General features: G+C 47.6%; 1 protein-coding gene across 1 annotated transcript in view; it reads left to right on the plus strand.

Annotated features, from left to right (window-relative positions):
* LOC144114545 (uncharacterized) overlaps positions 1-19,294 on the plus strand; it is a 187,461-nt gene that overhangs the window by 162,258 nt on the left and 5,909 nt on the right. Inside the window, exons 15-20 of the mRNA XM_077648348.1 lie at positions 1,824-2,074; positions 4,952-5,074; positions 7,365-7,435; positions 8,223-8,263; positions 9,312-9,408; positions 9,895-9,994. Of these exons, the coding sequence (XP_077504474.1) occupies positions 1,824-2,074; positions 4,952-5,074; positions 7,365-7,435; positions 8,223-8,263; positions 9,312-9,408; positions 9,895-9,994 (683 nt within the window). The remainder of the gene's footprint in view (positions 1-1,823; positions 2,075-4,951; positions 5,075-7,364; positions 7,436-8,222; positions 8,264-9,311; positions 9,409-9,894; positions 9,995-19,294) is intronic.

The following is a 19,294-nucleotide window of genomic DNA, read 5'->3' on the forward strand; positions in this document are numbered from 1 at the left end:
CTATGCTCTCTTTCAGCCTATACGTTTCTTCGCGTTGAACGAATTAGTTTCCTCTGTGGCAGGTGCAAGTCACCGGATGAAGAGTGGGACGTGGGATGTTTCGCATTTGTAGTTGGTACGTGTTTCCTTGCACCAGCACCAGTTGAGCACCAGCTGCGCCTCCTTTTTTTTTAAGAGCGTTAGCTCTTACTCATCACTTTTCGATATTTCGTGGGGTCTGCTACCACCCTGAGACCATACCGACATCTGTGGCAGCAACTAGAAAACAGCATATCTCGCATGGAGACTTGTAGCGCCATCTACAATAGCAATGTAGAAACACCCACCTGGCGCGTGCCAATTATGATGTCTCGGTGCCATATGGTGCATGGGGTTGAACTATGTGAGAATGACTTCAGGGGACGAAATGGCGGCATAGTTTTGTTCCTGTAATTCCAGATGGCGGCCATTAAAATTGGTTGTGCTCTCCCATCCTTTCTCCCCTCACCCGAAAAAAAATATCCTGCGACGGGAGCAAAACTGTCCCGTTGCGGGACCGCTATATATGTGTATGCATTCGTTCTGCTATATATACTCCGACAACAAGGGGCACCCATCCGGGTTAGTTGTGCACCGAATTTGGTAGACAAATAAAACCCTATGGGTTGCGGTATAGAAATAAAAGCACAATTAAATAATAGGTAAACATTGTATACATGGTATTACTAATCGAAGTGTTACCATATCGCGCCGCGAACCGAATTCTAGGCGTTCTTTGACCTCCAAAACGAAGCAAGTTCCGTTTCGGACGTATCTTCAGGGGGTGTGACTGAACAACGGGCGCGTTATTTTTCGATTTCTTCGCCCAGTAAACCAAAGAGCTAATGCTTGTTACTTCAACGTCTTCCAGACGGTGGCGGCCTTTTTTTGACGAGCGCGCTGGGGCTAATGTTTATTGCCTAGGTAGCGCTCCATTTTTGTTCGTCCTAAATACCCCAAGATTTTTTCTCGCTGCCTCAGTGTGTTCTCATTGATTACTTGGTGGCCCAGCACCAATAAAAAGCACATGTACGTTATCTGTTGGTGCACACCGAATCATGTGCAAGACTAACATGTCAGAACCATTGAACATATAGAACTCATTTTTTATTTTTTCAATCCTAGAAGTGTTGATTTCAAAAACGGGAGACGAAGAAACTTATCAGGCAACTCTGAGAACAAGCAGGGCTGACGCGTCTGGGTAAAAACTCCCATGTGCTAATTATCTGATGAGTAATTTTCAGCAAGGTTATTTAGTATCGTTGTGCTGAATTCAAGCCTGCCTCGCTATTTTATCAGCTCCACAAGGTCAAGGACTGATGTACGCGACTTGGACATGGGTTTCGAAATCTTACGGTCAGCCAGCTAATGGGTCGATTCACTGTGGACCCTGATTGCAATTTCACCACTTCTCTTCGCAAATTCAGCACATGCAGACATTTTGCAGAAAAGAGTTCACCACAAAAACACAGCGTTAGCTTGAAGGCAAACGAGAAAACGCTGGGCATATACAAATTCAACAATGCAGGTGGGAGCAACGAAGACGCGAACAAATCAACAATTGCTTGAGCAGGAAATTCTGCGACAGCTAACCCGCACAGGCAGAGAAGAGGCGTAATAATGTCCTTACTAAGGGGGAAACATTCTCGCCGATAGAGAGATGCTGATGCTAGATAATATAGTGATTCATGCAATTATTCTCCGGACTTGCTCCAAGCCGGCCAACCGACTCTGTTTGTTTCTTCAAAAAGCGTGCTTCTCCAAAGCCTCTGGGCCCTCACGCGCTGTGCTTGGTACGTGTGCAGGGGGCCCCTTGTACGTGATCGTGGAGTACGCGGAGCTGGGCTCGCTGCTGAACGTGCTGCGCCGCAGTCGCCACATGGCCGCCGACGTGACGGTTGTATGCAACCCGACGTACATGGCCCAAGGACCGGCTACAACGGTCTCCCAAGAGGACGTCGAGGACCGCACCGAGCCGGAGGGGCCCAGCTACAGCGATCTGCTGTGCTACGCTTGGCAGATCGCAAAAGGCATGGCCTACCTGGCCGACATGAAGGTTTGCCCAACCCCTTAGCCATTCAGCTCGCTATCACAATCGTAGCATCGGCAGACCTTTCCTTTATTTTTTTTCATTTCTGTGTACGTGTTTAACCAATCACTTTATTGAGATGCTGGTATCGTGTGAACAGGCTAAAGCCAAAAGATGCAACGAATGCACTCGTTCTCTCTGCAATGCACTACATCGCTGGAATTTCGTAGAGTTATAGAGGACACAGATGGCGCCATCAAGTAATGGCGTCAAATGTAACGACTATACTAGCTAGTAGCAATTATCCTTGCGCTGTCATGGTTCTCTTGTCATGGCGAGGAGACGGGCGCGAGCCAGTCATGAACGCTGTGGCGTACAAGCAGCTTACGAAAATTCCGTCATGGATTTTCTGACGCCAGTTATGCCTTCCACGACGCTGACAGGCTTTTGGAAAGAATGTTTACACTTTCGCGAATCACATAGACCTCGCGAAAAATCCCCCCGAATAATTTGCGAAAAAAGAGTGGTAAGGGTCTGTAGGGTTCGGCGCGCTGTCGCATCTTTTTGTACATGTGTTGCGAATATTCCGCTACAGGGCAGTGACCTAGGCTGCGCGTCCGGTTTTGTTTTATTTTGTTTTGCTCTGGTGCACGCCGTTAGAAGGGGACTCATGCCTTTTTGGTTAGTCTCCCCATTCGTCCTTGCGGTTTCCTTCGCCGCTCCGGACGGCGGGGCTATCTGCCGGCCTCGACCTTGGACCCTTGTCCCCTTTGCGAAGGTTTGCGAGACCACCTAGGGAGTAACTCGGGGGTAAGGGAAAACGCTGACATCAGTTCTGAGCTTTCCTATTCGTCAAAACTGATGAGCGGCAGTTAGCAGTTTATTTTTACGTGTGGAAAGGGGCGCGGGCATCTTCGGGGTGTACCCGCGAAGGGAGCCGCGCCCGGGTGTGTTTTGGTCTCGAGAGACTCCTAGCGGGGAGGCGCTCGGTCTGGCCGAGTGCGGGGGGAGTGACCGTTTAGAGCTGGTGCAAGGTGCGCCAGTTTGACGGTTGGGACGCGGTGTCCCTCGCCTCTGTGCAGGCGGTCGGCTAGGCCGGCCGCCGATAGTTGTGGCCGTATACTGACTTTTGTTTGTACCCATCTGTAAATAGCCTGTATAAAAGTTCGTTTCTCACTAAATCGCTTCGCCTGCAAGTCATATCATAGAGAAGCCTTCAAGCGGTGCATCCAGTTTCTGGAAATCACCGGACCAACACCACCGACAAACATTTACTGGGTCCTATCGATAACCTTTGTTTCGCGAAATTTAGTAGTCGCGAAATATTCTGATATTGAGACTGTGCCTAAATTTCGTGCCTTCTCATGTCTTTCCATTCTCTTTCCTTGTTGTCTTCCCTCATGATGTCTTCGATAAATAGGGGCAGTAGTGTCAACGAGGTTCCCTTAGCTTGTTTCATCGATTAAAAAGAATGCCTTATTTTCATGTTTTGCTTGCTCACTTTTTTTTTGCAAAAGCTGTGGTCTTGAGAACCGAAGTAGTAGATTTTAATTCTCGCTCGTGTTAATATAAAATCGTGTGATGTCATTCTCTGACACACTTAAATCGAAATAAAATCTCTTTCCCCTCCCCCCCGCCTCCCCCCCCCTCTCTCTCTCTCTCTCTCTCTCTCTCTCTCTCTCTATATATATATATATATATATATATATATATATATATATATATATATATATATATATATATATATATATATATATATATAAAGAAACTTCACTAAGTAACAGCACTCCCCATTGCGGTCATTTGTCGATTCCGCAAATAAAGCCTCTATCACACGCTCTTTATGTCGTTCATAGCGCACCTTTTGTTGCGCTTGTTACAGTGCATAGTAAGAACGCCTAAAATGTCAAAAATTTTCAAGAATTTTCAAGGCTGATGAAATACAACCTCATGCTCAAGGGTGGATTGAAAAGGTTCAAGTTGACGTTCTTTATTATGTTCTTTATCTTTTGGAACAGTTCAAGGCGTCATTGTCAGTATCCTTAGCCAAAGGCTAGTCATGGATCGGTGCATTAATATCGAAGAAAATGATTCAGGACAGACATTTTTTTGTTGAATAGTAGTGAAACTATACATACAAAAAACAAAAATATGTGAATTAGAATAGGAAAAAGGGAAAGGAATGGCGAGGGCTGCTGAATTTTTTTATGGGAAAGCGGCATTGCCCCTTATCACTTGTCTTCTTTCGACGGCGAAAGTTGAATAAATGCATTTCAGGAACAGAACTTTCCCCATCCCAACACAAGTGCCTCCTCCAAGAGGTGCTCATAAATCCGCCTCTGCTGATACTAGACTAGTTTGAACGAGGCATGTAGCCACTTCTATAACCATGCAATTATATTTATACAATGTGGTCTGGTATTGTGCTATTCCTCAGCGGTTCCGTATTTGTTAAGTGTGCGTTTGTAGGCAACAAAAAGCAAATGCTGTTTCTTGACCTAAATCTTGGTGTGAACAAGCAAAAGTGTGTTCTTGTCGCTAAAATTTTATAATCAACAAGCTATTACAGCCAGGTACCTCAAGTTCCAGTCATCTAGTGCTAGATGAAATTTCGCTCCACGTTGGTAAACCATAGAAACCATAGAAATTATGCACTATATCTAGTTCGACTTCTTTGTGCTAATTTTGTGCAACCAGGAAAAAAAATTGTGAAATATACCTTTATGCAGTGCCACTGAATTACTCCTTTCAAACGCCGTGGCTTCTGCAAGACATCCTCGTATGTTTTTTAGGACAACAAACCTGAGTCCTATCGCCTTAAATGTGGTTGTGCGTGTACATACCTGTTGCCAGAGTTACCGCACGAGGATTGTTCCAACAGTTACTCCACTTTTTTTTTCACAGCTCGTACATAGAGACCTGGCCGCACGCAATATCCTTTTGGCCGAAGGCAACGTGATCAAGATTTCCGACTTCGGTCTCAGCCGGGATGTCTACGAGGGTGACACCTATCTGAAGAAGAGCAGGGTATGCCTTAAGATGTTCGAAGAGCCTACCCAGCTTCCCTCTGCAATGCTAAAAAAGAGGGCATCGCTCCGTTCTTGAGACGGGCGACTCTTCTTTGGCCATTATAATATAGTCATAATTTAAAGGAGTAATATGTGAAAATTGTTACACAACACCTTTATTATGTAGCCACAGCCCGAAACTGAATATTTTGTGGAACACTGCTGCACCATGACTGAATTGAGTAAAGACGGCCTAATAACGATACCAAAGACTGCGACATTTCTGAAAGCCCTTTTCTAACTTACTTTTCACTTAGTTGTCGTTCATCAGATGTACACCGGCGCTTTTGTTGATATACAGGGTGTTTCTCTTAAGATTTTCCATAATTTTTAAAATAGGCTTTTTGAATTAGAAGAGCGCTTTTTTCGACAAAACATTGTCAGCGGAGTAGTACATCAGAATACAACTAAGGCGGGTAACTAGAAGGCTGGTTAACTTATATTGAGTAGTTAACTTTTTAACTATTACCGTTAGGTTCCTTAGTTATTGAGAAGTGTGTAGCCTACCGTAAGTAATATTCAAATAGGTGTTTAGAATTTCAAAACGCGGTTACCTTCGGCGCTGCGACGCAACAAATTTTCGCTGCATTGCGCCAAAATACATGCGGTCTCGAGAGCTTGCAGGCAAAGCAACCTCTCCAGTGCACGCAACTCATCGAATAGCCAAAATTTGTTGCCCCACAGAGCCGAGGGTAACTGCGTTTTCGGAATTCTAAAAAACTGATATGGGCATTTCTTAGGATGACCTACACGCCACTCAATAATTGAGGAGCGTAGCACTAACAGATAAAAAAATAACTAGTCAATATCAATTAGCCAGCTTGCTAGTTCGCATGTATTAGGTGTATTCTGATGTGCTATACTGCTGACAATGCTGTGGCGAAAAAAGCGGTCTTCTAATTAAAAAAAACAATTTTTAAAAATAATGGAAACTTTTAGGTCAAACACTCTGTATATTTATTCGCCATACCCATCAAATGTGTGAGAGCGATGGTTGACATGATCACAGCTCATTTGTTCCCCGGCAGACGCCGAGGAAGGTAGCGTGCCCTCCAAACCGTTAAGCTGGCATAAATCTGAGCTTAGGTCAGCATGTCGAGACCGTATCACAGAGGCGTCTTGATCTCAGAGGAACGCTAAGCTACCTGGGGCCTAAAGTGACGGGTGGAACAGTCACTGTCGGCGCATAGCGATAGAGTGCAACCTGGCATCTTTCAGCGCTGTGCGGGTAGCACCGAACACATCATTCAGCACAAGGGAAGACAGCCAGAGAGACTAGACGCGGCGAGATCGATCAAATAGTATGACGCTGGTAGTGGGGAAAGGCCGTTGAGAAGATTTGTTAGGAAAAGGTAAAGCAGTGATTTTCAACACATTATTCAGTGGGCAAAGCCCTATTTGGGAAAGCGATGATCATCCAAACTCTCTCGAGTTTCTCTCCTCAGTCTGACTGACGAGAGGTCTGGCAGGCGATCGCCGCGTTGGTACGTTATTTAGCTCCAAATTGTTTTTGAAATTTCTGCGTTTAGAAAGAGAAAAGTGCGAAACCTTCGTAAATAATATGTCGCACTAACTGCCACAACGTTCCTTCCCAAAGCAGCGTGTGAATAACCGAGTGTGTTGGTGTACCTCATAGTGAGGAATTTTGGCTGCGTTGGGGAAAAAAAAGAAGCATCAGTTGTTGTTCAAAGCGCGGCATATATCCATGTTGAAACGACTGTCGTCAACGGTAGCACTTGTTGAACTGGATAGAATTACCTGCCACATTTCTGAATTTCGTGAACGCGCAGGTCGCCACCACGTGTGGGTAGCCCGCATCGGCTTGCATTCCGCTATACGAGTGCCTCCTGGCCGACTTTTGCTGTGACGTAATCACCAGGTATCGCATCAGGCCAAAGATAACAGGGCTCGTCGGTGAGTGAGGGCGCCAAAGGGCTGAAGGAACGGAAGCGAGGGCGCAGCTTGCTCCACCGATAGATGCCAGTGCCCAACCGCAGAGAGCAGGCGCCAAGCAAAATCGGCGAGGGAGACTTGCAGGCGTACTCTCTTCAATTATTACCGCGCGTCGTTGCCGCCTCTTGAATGTCCAGTAGCATTTTGCATTGCTATTGTTAGAGATGTTAAAAAAGCCCCGCTCATGCTTGCAGGGATGCCAAGTTGCTAATGGAAGTGTGATCATAATTGATGGCGCTTTGAATTTGCTCTGATGTCTCAAGTTCTTAACTTGTGTCCGCGTTTGCGGCTTTCAGGGCAGGGTTCCAGTCAAGTGGATGGCTTTGGAATCGCTGGAGGACCAGATATACACCAGCAAGAGCGACGTGTAAGCATGCGCTCCTTGTCTCTACAAAATTCACACTATGTCTTCCTCTCTCTACGATAAGTACCATAGGCGCTCCCTGGGAGCTGCATCTGCACTTGATACACTTCAAAAAGAATGGGACAATCGCTCTTTCGGTTTTTGGTGCCCCAAAACTAGTAGTTATCGACAGTTCATCCTGTGTAAGGTCCTCTACAGACAGTTTTTTGGTTTACTGACCTATCTCATTTAGAAATCCAGCGTGACCTTTACTTTCGAGCTCTAACTCCCCGTTTTACGGTTTTTATGCATGCAGTATCAAGGGATCGAAGCACGAAGAGCGCCGTCGGGTTAACATACTTTGAAACGGGAAAACAGCGCTGTCTAGCGCTCACAACGAAGTCTCCCGTTGTTATTTATCGCAGCACAGTACAAATATGCTGCGCACTATACTCTCGTATGGTTTAGATCCTTCGCAATAAAATGACGATGAGTGGATGCTTTATAGTGTCTTATTTTGATATTATTTTCGGGTGTTCGCTTATGCAAGCGATGCAGGTCTATTCACTGTTCTGTGATCTTCGCGTTTAAATATAGGATAGCGTATGCGCTGAAAATGTCACAAATTTTAGATACCTCATCCATCCGTGCGCTGCCTTCTCTCGAACTGGCTATAAAAACAAAAACGTTCCACTTCTCCTGTTCGCTTCTGCGCCTCTGCGGTGACCGATGGGCTGATCAAAATACAAAATTCTTCAGTATAAACTTTCCAATTGAAATACTCATCTATTTTCATTATTTTTCTTTTCAGGTGGTCATTTGGCATTGTGCTGTGGGAAATCGTCACTTTAGGTAAAACCAGTGCACTTTTTATTGTGCGACTACAACAGTTTTTATTTATACTTCACTGAAGGTGCCTTTCGACAAACTCTTCTCCATGAGTGCGTAGTCATTATAAAGATTAAATAAGGGTTGTTTAGGTGGACACTTTAACGAAACACTGTCATCATTTGTTGCCGATTGAGATAAGGCCACTAAAACGTCCTTATCTGCATAAGACCGCCGTCCGATTTCGGACTGCAATTCAGACAGGCAACCAAACGTTGTCTAATAGACGACCTAATAGACGACCGATCGCGTACTTAAACATGTTACTGCCCCTGTCGCAGCAGGGTTGTACTTCTGTCGGTCGAGCTTCATGCAAGGCTTTCAGATTTGGTCTCTGTTATTCAAAAGTGCAAAACCAGCTGCTGCGGGGCAGAATAGGCCGGCCATTGTCTCCGAAGGCTTTGAAGGCGAAGACAGTCACCCAATGCCTTTGACGTCCCACAGAGCAGCCGTGTAAACGCAGTGATCGCAACTCAATAAGCATAGAAGAGAACTGAAAAATAACGCATTTAATTCTGAACTCTTGATGGTCCTCAATATGCCGTATAGTTATACCCGACATTACAACTTTTAATTTTCTCAATGTTGTTTTATTGTTCTGATTCTGTAATCAGCGTGAAATTGTAGCAGCGACGACAATTGCACACAGTTGTCAGGGGCAGAAACAAAAGCTACGGCCGCAGACCAAAATATTGTCGAACCTCCTTGGCTGTGGAAATCACAAAAATTAAAACTATCTGCCCTTTGACTTAATCGCGTAATTCGTTTCAGTTTGAAGCTCTCACCAGCGACAGCTTACGCACCAGCGGCGCCGAGTGGGTTCAACGCCGCACTGTGTAGCTGCGTAGCTACTTTTTTCAGGTTGCGTTTATGCAGAAAACAAAAGTGAGGGGCATTTGCTGGAATAGCCTTTTACAAGCTTCGCGTCACTGGACCATAAAACCAAAGTGTCGTACGTTTTGGTTCAGACCAACGTCTTCAATACTTGCCTTCCCTTTTCACGTCACCGTAGGTGCATCCCCATACCCGGGAGTGGGTCCCGAGCATTTGTTCAGGCTTCTGAAAACTGGGTACAGAATGCACCAGCCTGAAAGCTGTTCCGATGAAATGTAAGAAATATTCACCGTTCTCCTTGCTGATATAATATGAGGCTAGCCGCGGTCGTTATTTTGCTGTCGTCGTAAATGAATGAGTGGACTAGCCCTACAGGTTTTCAGCTAAATTTTTTTTCCAAACCTGTTTACGGGCAAGTGCGGCTGGTAGGAAATAAATTATCGTCATTGATACTGCGGCTGATAACACTGAAAGGCAACTGAACGAAGGGTACCAGCCCATAATTTCGCTAAAGCAACTGCTTTATCACAACAATGCAGTTGTGCGCCTTCAAGGTTTATTACAGCGCTTTCGTTACATGTACCACTCTGCATGTGTTCGTTTATTTTGCACTAAAACTGAACCTCGGCGCACATACATGAAACGCAGGAACATTTCTAAGCGCCTAGACTGGAAGTTTTAGAAGCAGACGCCCTCGTGGCATCAGTACCTAGCGTTAATTACTTATTTTCTCTCTTCTTTTCCGCACGCACGCAATGCAGGTACCGTATTATGCTAAGCTGTTGGCAGGCGAGGCCGCAGGATCGACCTTGCTTCAAGGAGCTTAGACAACGCCTCGAAGATATACTTCAAGACTCGGCAGTAAGTTCAACGAGTGTTACCACGTGCACCTCCTTTTTTTTTCTCAGCGTACAGGGAACCCAAGGTCTAGTCTGTTCGTGCGACGGCAGCGCCGAATTTCTCCCCTGGCGACGAACTGTGATATCTCGGGGCCCCGCCGGAGCAGTCGCTCTGCTAGCTTCATGTGCACATGAGACGGGCGAGCTGCGCGAGGTGGTATTTACGCCAATGCAGAAGTTATCCCGGCGGATCAAACCTTAGGTACGAAGTACTGATGTGTAGTGGACTGCCACAACAGCGACCGGAACACTAAAGAACAAGATGCACTTGTGCAATTATACCGGTTCCCGGACAAGTTGTGCGAGAAAGAGCGGCAAGCGTGGGTCACCGCAGTAAGGCGGATCAAATATTTCCCGACGCTTTTATCGCTTTCTGCTGCGTCTGGTGCAGTTGTTTGCATTATTTCGTCTCCAGCAACTCAACTCGAAAGTAATAGAGGGCATGCAGTCGATGGCTGCGGTAATTATTGCTCGCGTTCGCTGCCTTTTGCCTGCAGGGTGCGCTGTAAAAGTCGAGTTAGGATTGCGTGGCGAGAACAACATTGCTTTGCCTCATGCAGTTTACATGTCGAGAACGCTGTTTAATCGCGTTGAAACATACTGGCTTGTAATGTCAACAAATAGTGTTTTTTAGTTCGGTTGTTTTGTTTTCCAACTTTCTTTTATTTCGGCGTTAACGTGCAACTCGCGCTGTTGAATTATTCGGTTCTTTCACAGCTCTTACTTTCCGATGTCGCATGCACGATACAACAGCGCGTCTGTGGTTCGGCATCACTCACACGGACAACCACATTCGCGCCACAAGTTTGCGAGTGCATAATATTCTCACAAAAATGAAGTGTAAGCATCGCGTAAGAAACGAGATAAATGAGAGGAGTAGTTTGCCCGGTTTCGCCGAGCTTAAAGTTCGTCTGCCTCACGACCGAGCGAGTGGGCTATGTCCCAGTGCACGGAACACGCATGTCCTCTACTTTACCAAGCTTTTCAGTCGACTATAGAATGCTTGGCTGAGCAGAAACATTTTTTTCTCACCTATGTATGTATGTATGTATGTATGTATGTATGTATGTATGTATGTATGTATGTATGTATGTATGTATGTATGTATGTATGTATGTATGTATGTATGTATGTATGTATGTATGTATGTATGTATGTATGTATGTATGTATGTATGTATGTATGTATGTATGTATGTATGTATGTATGTATGTATGTATGTATGTATGTATGTATGTATGTATGTATGTATGTATGTATGTATGTATGTATGTATGTATGTATGTATGTATGTATGTATGTATGTATGTATGTATGTATGTATGTATGTATGTATGTATGTATGTATGTATGTATGTATGTATGTATGTATGTATGTATGTATGTATGTATGTATGTGTATATTGTAATGGGACCGACCGGCAGGAGTTGAAGCAGCGCAGCGAAGAGGTAGACGAAGTGCAGCTGGGATTTCGAGTGACACCTGTGCGTGTGTCCGTCGTGCCGCCGTTCGACCAACGCCAACCGACCTGCGCTTCGAATAAACGCCTTTTCACTTGTTGGAGGTGTGTCGGTTCCCGTCCCGGTCCTCATCCTGGAACTTCGAAGCGGAACGCTTCTCGTCCCCGCCACCATGCCAGAAGGTCAAAGCGAACCATCGCATCCCATCCCTACCAGCGTCCTTTGTTCCGGGGAGCAGCGCCAGCGTGACCCCTCTCTATTTAATGGCACTGACGACCAGCGCGTCAGCACTTACAGTCGGTGGGACGATTCCGCTAAACTGAGAAACGCCCTCTTTTACCTCATGGACGTTGCCAACCTATGATTTCGAAACCATGAGGCCGATCTTCCGATCTGGTCCTCCTTTAAGCTTCGCCGACGTTTTCGGCCGCCCCGCCGTCCGGAAACTTCGCACCGAGCAACGTCTTCGTGCTCGAGCAGAGCTCCCTGCCGAGACATTCACTATAGTTATATCGAAGATATCGTTGACTTGTGCAAGCGTGTCAACCCGTCCATGACCGAAACTGATAAAGTCAACCACATCCTTAAAGGGATCGCCGATGATGCTTTTCAGATGCTCCTGGAGGAGAACCGCAGCTCTGTCGCTACCTTCATTCAGCTGTCCCAAAACTACGACGAACTACGAAAGCAACGAAGCAACGTGCATCTACGCGGCAGTGCGGCGCGCCTGCAGAGTGTCTTGCTGGCTTGGCCCTTGTTGGCTCGTCTTCTGAGCAGTCCCTGTTCATGCAGCACGTCAAAGCCTTCGTCCGCGAAGAAGTCGCCCGCCAGGTTTTTCTGCTGCATCCATTCCAGACCCCGTCTGCCCTACTCCCGACTTGGCGCCATCCCTCGCGCCCACTATCGATACGCCGTGCTATTCAGGAGCAGGTCGCTGCAGTTCTACCATCCAGCCTCCCACCACCCCCTGTGGCAGCACCGCTCACTTATGCTGAAGCAGTCGCCAGTAAACGGCGCTCACCCACCTCTGTCGCCTACCGTAGCAGCGCGGCCTCTTATGCTCCACCGCCGTCCATGCCACCGTCGCCAGCCCCGTATCGTCGACCCCGCCGACACCCTACGAACCCTTGGCGTACAGACGACAATCGGCCAATATACTACTATTGCGGTCTTCCGGGCCATGTCGCACGCCTTTGCCGTCAGGGATCCCCTCGTTCTGGGGATGCCGTGCGCACGTCCCGCTACTAATACGATCCGCCCCTACCTAGTGTCTCTTCTGGCTCATCTACGCTTCGCCCCCAGTACCTTACTCGCCGCTCGCCTTCACCTCGCCGACGTTCCATTTCTCCGATGCTCCGCCGCCCGACCCCCTCCAAGAGGAAAACTGAATGCTGCAGTTCCGGAGGCAAGAACTGCGTGTTTTGCGAACTCGATAAGTCCTCCGTTTCCTCCTGCTAACGTGATTGAGGTGTCTGTTGATGGCGTCCCCTTTCTCGCGCTCGTCGACACGGGTGCTGCCGTGCCAGTGATTAGTGACGCCCTTCGCTGCAAACTTCGTAAGGTGACAAGGCTGCTGTCCCACTTTTCACCACGTACGGCCACCTCTTAGCGCATCCATCCCATCACAGCCTGCACGGTCCGCGTTTCTATCAATGCCGTCGCCTATACCATCGAATTTGTTGTGCTGAGCGCCTGCTCTCGCGATGTCATCTTCGGCTGCGACTTCCTCTCGACCCACCGCGCAGTGATTGATTGTGCCTGTGCTTAACTTGAGCTTTTCCCCGTGTGTAATGTTTCATTGTGTGACCTGCTTTTGCGCTCCGCTAAGCTTCTTGTAGCTGCCGACACGGACATACCTCCCTTCTCTTCTGCCCTCGTTCCGCTCCGACCTGACTCTTCCCTCAGCAGCCCTGTTCTTTTCACACAAACCGCAGCCGCCACCCGCCACCACCGCCTTCTGCTTCCTTTCGCCGTTCTCACGATTTCCGACGGCCACTGCGCCACGTATGTCACCAACCCATTTTCTTGCCCGTAGTCTGTTCTTGGCGGCGAATGCCTCGGCTCTATTGAAGAAGTGGACCCTGCTGTTGCTTCCGAGTTCTCCGATACCCGTGCCTGTTTCCCACTTACTGCCTTAACCTGTCGCGCGACTGCGCCCGATCCGCTTCCCTCCGACGTCTTTCATCGTACCATCGCTCCCGACCTTCTGTCCGCTTACCGTGACCAGCTCTCGAAACTTCACCGCTTCCGCAAATCTTTCGACCTTTCCCAGCCCTCCTTGGGGCGCGCGTTGGCCGTCTCTCACGAAATTGGCAATGGTACGCATGCCCCCTTGCGCCAGCGACCATACCGCGTCTCGCCGAGTGAGCGCCGCGTCAACCGTGACAATGTAGACGACATGCTTCAGCGCGACATTATACAGCCCTCTCACAGCCCTTGGGCCTCTCCTGTTGTCCTGGTGACGAAAAAAGATGGCTCAGTCAGGTTCTGTGTGGACTACCGCCGTCTCGAGAAACAAGATCACTCGCAAGGATGTTTATCCTCTACCCCTAATCGACGAACGCACTGGATTGCTTGCAGGGAGCGGAGTATTTTTCATCTCTCGACTTACACTCCGGCTACTGGCATGTGCCGATGGCTGCCGCTGACCGGCCGAAAACCGCTTTCGTCACCCCAGACGGCTTGTATGAATTAAACGTGATGCCATTCGGCCTCTGCAATGCTCTAGCAACATTCGAGCGAATGATGGATAATATTCTCAGCGGCCTCAAATGGGAAACTTGTCTATGTTACCTGGATGGCACTGCCATTTTTTTCTAAGATTTTCCTTCCCATCTGCAGCCCCTTCAGCGCGTACTCGTGTGCCTTGCTGACGCCGGGCTACAACTCCACTTGAAAAAAATGTTACTTCAGTGCTACGCAGCTGACAATATTAGGCCATGTCATCTCTAAGGACGGCGTTCTTCCTGACCCTGCCAAACTTCGCGCCGTCGCTGACTTCCCCACACCGACCACCTTAAAAGAACTTCGCAGTTTTATAGGCTTATTCTAATATTTTCGCCGCTTCACCTGCTATTTCGCCTGAATCATCGCCCCTTTAACGCAGCTTCTTGCCGGCAGCCCGAACCTCTCGTCTGGGTTCCCAGCCTGCGATACCCTGGTCTCACCCCCCCCCCCCCCCCCCCACTTAATTATTCGCTATTTTTATTCCGCATGGGCGACAGAAATTCACACTGACGCGAGCGGTGTGGGCCTCGGCGCCGTTCTTGCCCCGCGAAAGTCTGGGTATCCGGAATATCTTGTCGCTTATACGCCAGCCGCGCCCCCACCGAGGCGGAATCGAACTGTTAATTCTGTCACAGAAAAAGAAATTCTCGCCATCATTTGGGCGATTGCCAAGTTCCGACCTTACGTTTACGGACGGCCCTTCTATGTCGTCACAGACCACCACTTCCTCTGCTGGCTTTCCTCCCTCAAAGATCCTTCTGGCCGACTCGCCCGCTGGGCTTTACGTCTCCAGGAGTTTGATATTCACGTCATTTATCGCTCTGGCCAAAAGCACTCGGACGCCGATGCCCTTTCTCGTTCACCGTTCCCGTGCGATTCACCCTCTGCCCTCGTCTGTGCCTACGATTTCTCGTCGTTCGACGTCCCTGTATGTTCTCCAGACAACTGAAGGATCCTTGGATCACCTCGCTGCTCACCTTCCTGAACAATCCCTCGCCGCATTCTTCGTCCCGGACCTTTCGCCGCCAAGTCCACCATTTCGCCGTAAGTGATGGTCTCTTATAACGCCGTAACTACCTCTTCGACGGATGGAAGTGGCGGTTGGTGAGCCCTCGACACCTCCGTGCTGCAATCTGCACCTCTTTCCACGCCGATCCACAATGCGGCCACGCCGGTGTACTGACAACATGTGCTCGCCTTCGTCTGCGATATTACTGGCGAAGTATGTACCGCTACATACGTCAGAACATTCGGTCATGCACCGCCCGCCAACGTCGCAAGAAGCCTCCCCGCTCCGCCGCCGCTTCTTTGCAGCCGTTAACTTGCCCTGGCCGACCTTTTGACAGCGTCGGCATTGATCTTTATGGCCCGCTTCCTACTACTTCGGCTAACAGTCGCTCGGTCATCGTGGCCGTTGACCACCTAACACGTTACGTCGAAACGTCGGCTCTCAAATCTGCTACCGCCAACGATGTCGCTAGCTTCATTCTACAGTCTTGTTCGTCGTCACGGTGCCCCGAGAGAACTGTAAGTCACCGTGGCCGTGGCCGTGTTTTTCTCTCGGACGCCGTCGAGGCCCTGCCATAGCCATGCCAAATCGTTCATTGCTGCAACGCCTATAACCCCCAGACCAACGGCATGACTGAGCGGTTCAGCCGCACACTCAGTGACATGCTCGTCATGTACGTTGACACCGCCCAGTCTATATAACTGGGACCTCCCTTTCGTCATGTACGCGTATAATACGGCTACGCAGACAACGACGGGGCTTTCTCCTTTCTTTCTATTATATCGCCGGGAGCCTACATCCACCATAGACACCATCCTTCCCTATCGCCCTGAGCCTTCCGAGACCACATCACTTTCCGAAGCTCGCCTGTATGCCGAAGAATGCCGGCAACTTTCCCGCTCCTTCACTACACAGCTCCAATGGCATCAGAAGCACCGTCGGGATTCCTCGGACCCTCCCGCGTCATACCCATCTGGTGCCCTCGTTTGGCTCGGGTGCCTTCCTCCACTACCGGCCTCGCCACGAAACTGCTTTCTCGCTATCACGGACCTTACCGCGTTGTGCAACAAACTTCTCCCGTGAATTACATCGTTGAGCCGCTCGCCCCCCCTTCGGACCACCGTCGCCGGGGGCGCGAAACTGTGCACGTCGAGTGCCTCAAGCCTTATTATGACCCGTCCATGCTTCCCTCCCCGTAAGTCGCCAGGATAGCTCGTTTTCGGCGGGGAAGTAACTGTAATGGGACCGACCGGCAGGAGTTGAAGCAGCGCACCGAAGAGGTAGACGAAGTGCAGCTGGGATTTCGAGTGACGCCTGTGCGTGTGTCCTTCGTGTCGCCGTTCGGTCAACGCCAACCGACCTGCGCATCGAATAAACACCTTTACAGTGTGTGTATATATATATATATATATATATATATATATATATATATATATATATATATATATATATTTGGAGGTCGTGGGTTCGGATCTTACCGGCGGCATGGTTGTATCTCTGCTGATTTATAATTAATTTCCTTCAAGCAACATATTATTTTAAGTATTATTCTCCTCCCATCGTTCAGCACGACAAATTAAATAATAATAATAATAATAATAATAATAATAATAATAATAATAATAATAATAATAATAATAATAATAATAATAAACATTCCCCTTTGCACCATGGTTTCGGTGACTGTTGGCTTCCTTCATAAGTTTGTCAGACGAGCTCCTCATTTTCCTTCCCTTGTTACCTTGTTAGCTATATATATATATATATATATATATTATCAGACAAGCGAAGGGAAATGAGGGGCTCGTTATACATATTAGAGAAGCCAACAGCCACAGAAAGAAAGGAGCATATGGGGGGGGGGGGGGGGGAGGAGGGCTAGTATTAGAATTATTTGTGGTGTTGATTAATGAATAATATTGTTGAATATTTTATATTTTAGGCAGATAATTAAAAAGCGGATTTACCTCGAGGTACACGTCGAACACAATGCGATCGCTCACTTGAAAAACGCACTTCCCGATCAAACGTGCCTCGTCGTCGTCAATCGTTTACTCGACAGATTAGACGTAACTAATGAGTTTCTCCCCTTTAATTTAGTTGCTTTGCCTATGTACGCGTCAATATGACCGACCTTCTTGAAGCCGCACGGCAGGCGATACACTGCGACGCGCCAGCGCGTACAAGTTTTCGAAAGCCCGCGAGAATACTGCGGCGAAAGCAGCGAGGGCAGCGGCATCGTCCCAGGTTTTATTTTTCTTCCACAGATGGCGCTGCACATCTGGAGCAGTCTGTTAGGGCAAAAGGGCGAAGAGATGCCATGATAACGAAATATGTTTCGAAAAGAATAATGGTGCCGGGACTTAATTTCGAGAATGCGGTCAAGTGCTCAAGAACAGAAGTTCAGTCGAGATTAGAAGTAAATCAGAGAGCTGTTGGAAGATTAGCACTAGGTCCCCACAGCAAAACTACAAACGAGGCAGTACAGGGAATATGTATGGGCTGGGCATCGTTCGAAGCACGGGAAACTCAGAGTAAAATGCTATACGAAGAACGCCTGAGGAAATTGGACGATAACAGGTGGGCAGCTGAGGTATTTAAATTCTTATGCAGAAAGAGCGTTGAATCACAATGGCGGAGAGTTAGGAAATTAACCATTAAGTATACAGGGCACAAGGACGGAGATATAATGAGCATGAGCAGGTAAAAAACGCACAAGGTAAAAACTGAATTAATTCAATGGAAAAGAAGTAGAGTGTAGAACTATATCGATCTTAGAAAAGGCAGATCAGGAAAGAATCATTCTATAACTCAAGAGGCAGTGCCCTACTCTTTGAAGCTAGATCAGGGTGTATTCGAACGCGCAGCCATAAAAAGAAATTTAACGTAGATGACACATGTGCTGTGTGTGGTAAACCTGTAGAAGCAGTTGAACACCTCACATTCGAAGGTAATGGTATCCATCCTGATGCCGATGCAGGCACAGTCGCTTTCCCTGAGACCCTAGGTTTTAGAGATACCAATGGTCATGCAAATAAATCTGCAGTGGAAGTTAGCAAAAAACGATTGGAAGATTGGTGGCCCAAAAGCAGAGGCGACATCAGGTTAGAAGTGTAGGGCTGGAAACGTATTTAAAGAAAATGGCAAATTTTAAAACCAATTTGTAACAGTAAAATAAAAATAAAGAAAAAACTCGAGCATGGTGGAAACTACCACCACGTTGTTTCAAAGGGGACGCTCCTATATTCCATCCATCCATCTCAACAGCGCCACTTACGATTCTTTGGAAGCCTACAGGGGTGATCCCTGTTACCGTAAACATATGTGCTCGTTTTTTTCGCTGGTATTGCGATATATTCAATAGGTAATGGCCGGTATCAAGCAAGCACATATACCAGATGACGCGGTACCAGAACATATGATGTGGGGGAGCGTCTCAATGCCGGGTAAACGCGAAAGGCAAGCACACCCGCGTTCCCGGTAACGGTGATCGCTGCTGTACGTGATATGTTTCGTTTGTGGTTGTAAGGATAGGTGAGATAACTTTGTGGATGCTCCTCGTCTTCTCAACGCTGGAGATTAGTGAAACTTTGCATCGTAATGTTGTTTGAACCAAAAATGTCGCCAATGACCACCTGTCGCCCATCTTTCTTATCAGGCGAGCTGGGATTTATATAGTCCTTTTCGAGTCAGTGTGTAGGGTGGTAACTTCCATCGTCGCTCTCAGCTTTGAAGCTCCTTGTTAATGACGAGAACTTGAGGACATATCTGTACAGGGCATACAAAATCCGAATTGGCTAAGTTATTAATTATTGATCATTTATAATACTATGCCTGCCGCTGAAGCACCTGACCTCGGGTGTAATACTGAGTAGTGGAAAGGCTTGTTATTAAGCAGAGTTTGTCAGCATTAGGCAGGTTGACTTTATTGGCAATCCCTACCACAGCAGTTTGGGTTTTTCGAATGTGTTTTTTAACCTTCCTCGAAATTAAATTTTGTATCTGTGCATCTTAAAGTTCTGGTTTCATTCCCATTTTTAATGGAATATCATGGGGGAAAAACAA

This window comes from Amblyomma americanum, chromosome 1 (genome assembly GCF_052857255.1).
Source record: "Amblyomma americanum isolate KBUSLIRL-KWMA chromosome 1, ASM5285725v1, whole genome shotgun sequence".
NCBI lineage: Eukaryota > Metazoa > Arthropoda > Arachnida > Ixodida > Ixodidae > Amblyomma > Amblyomma americanum.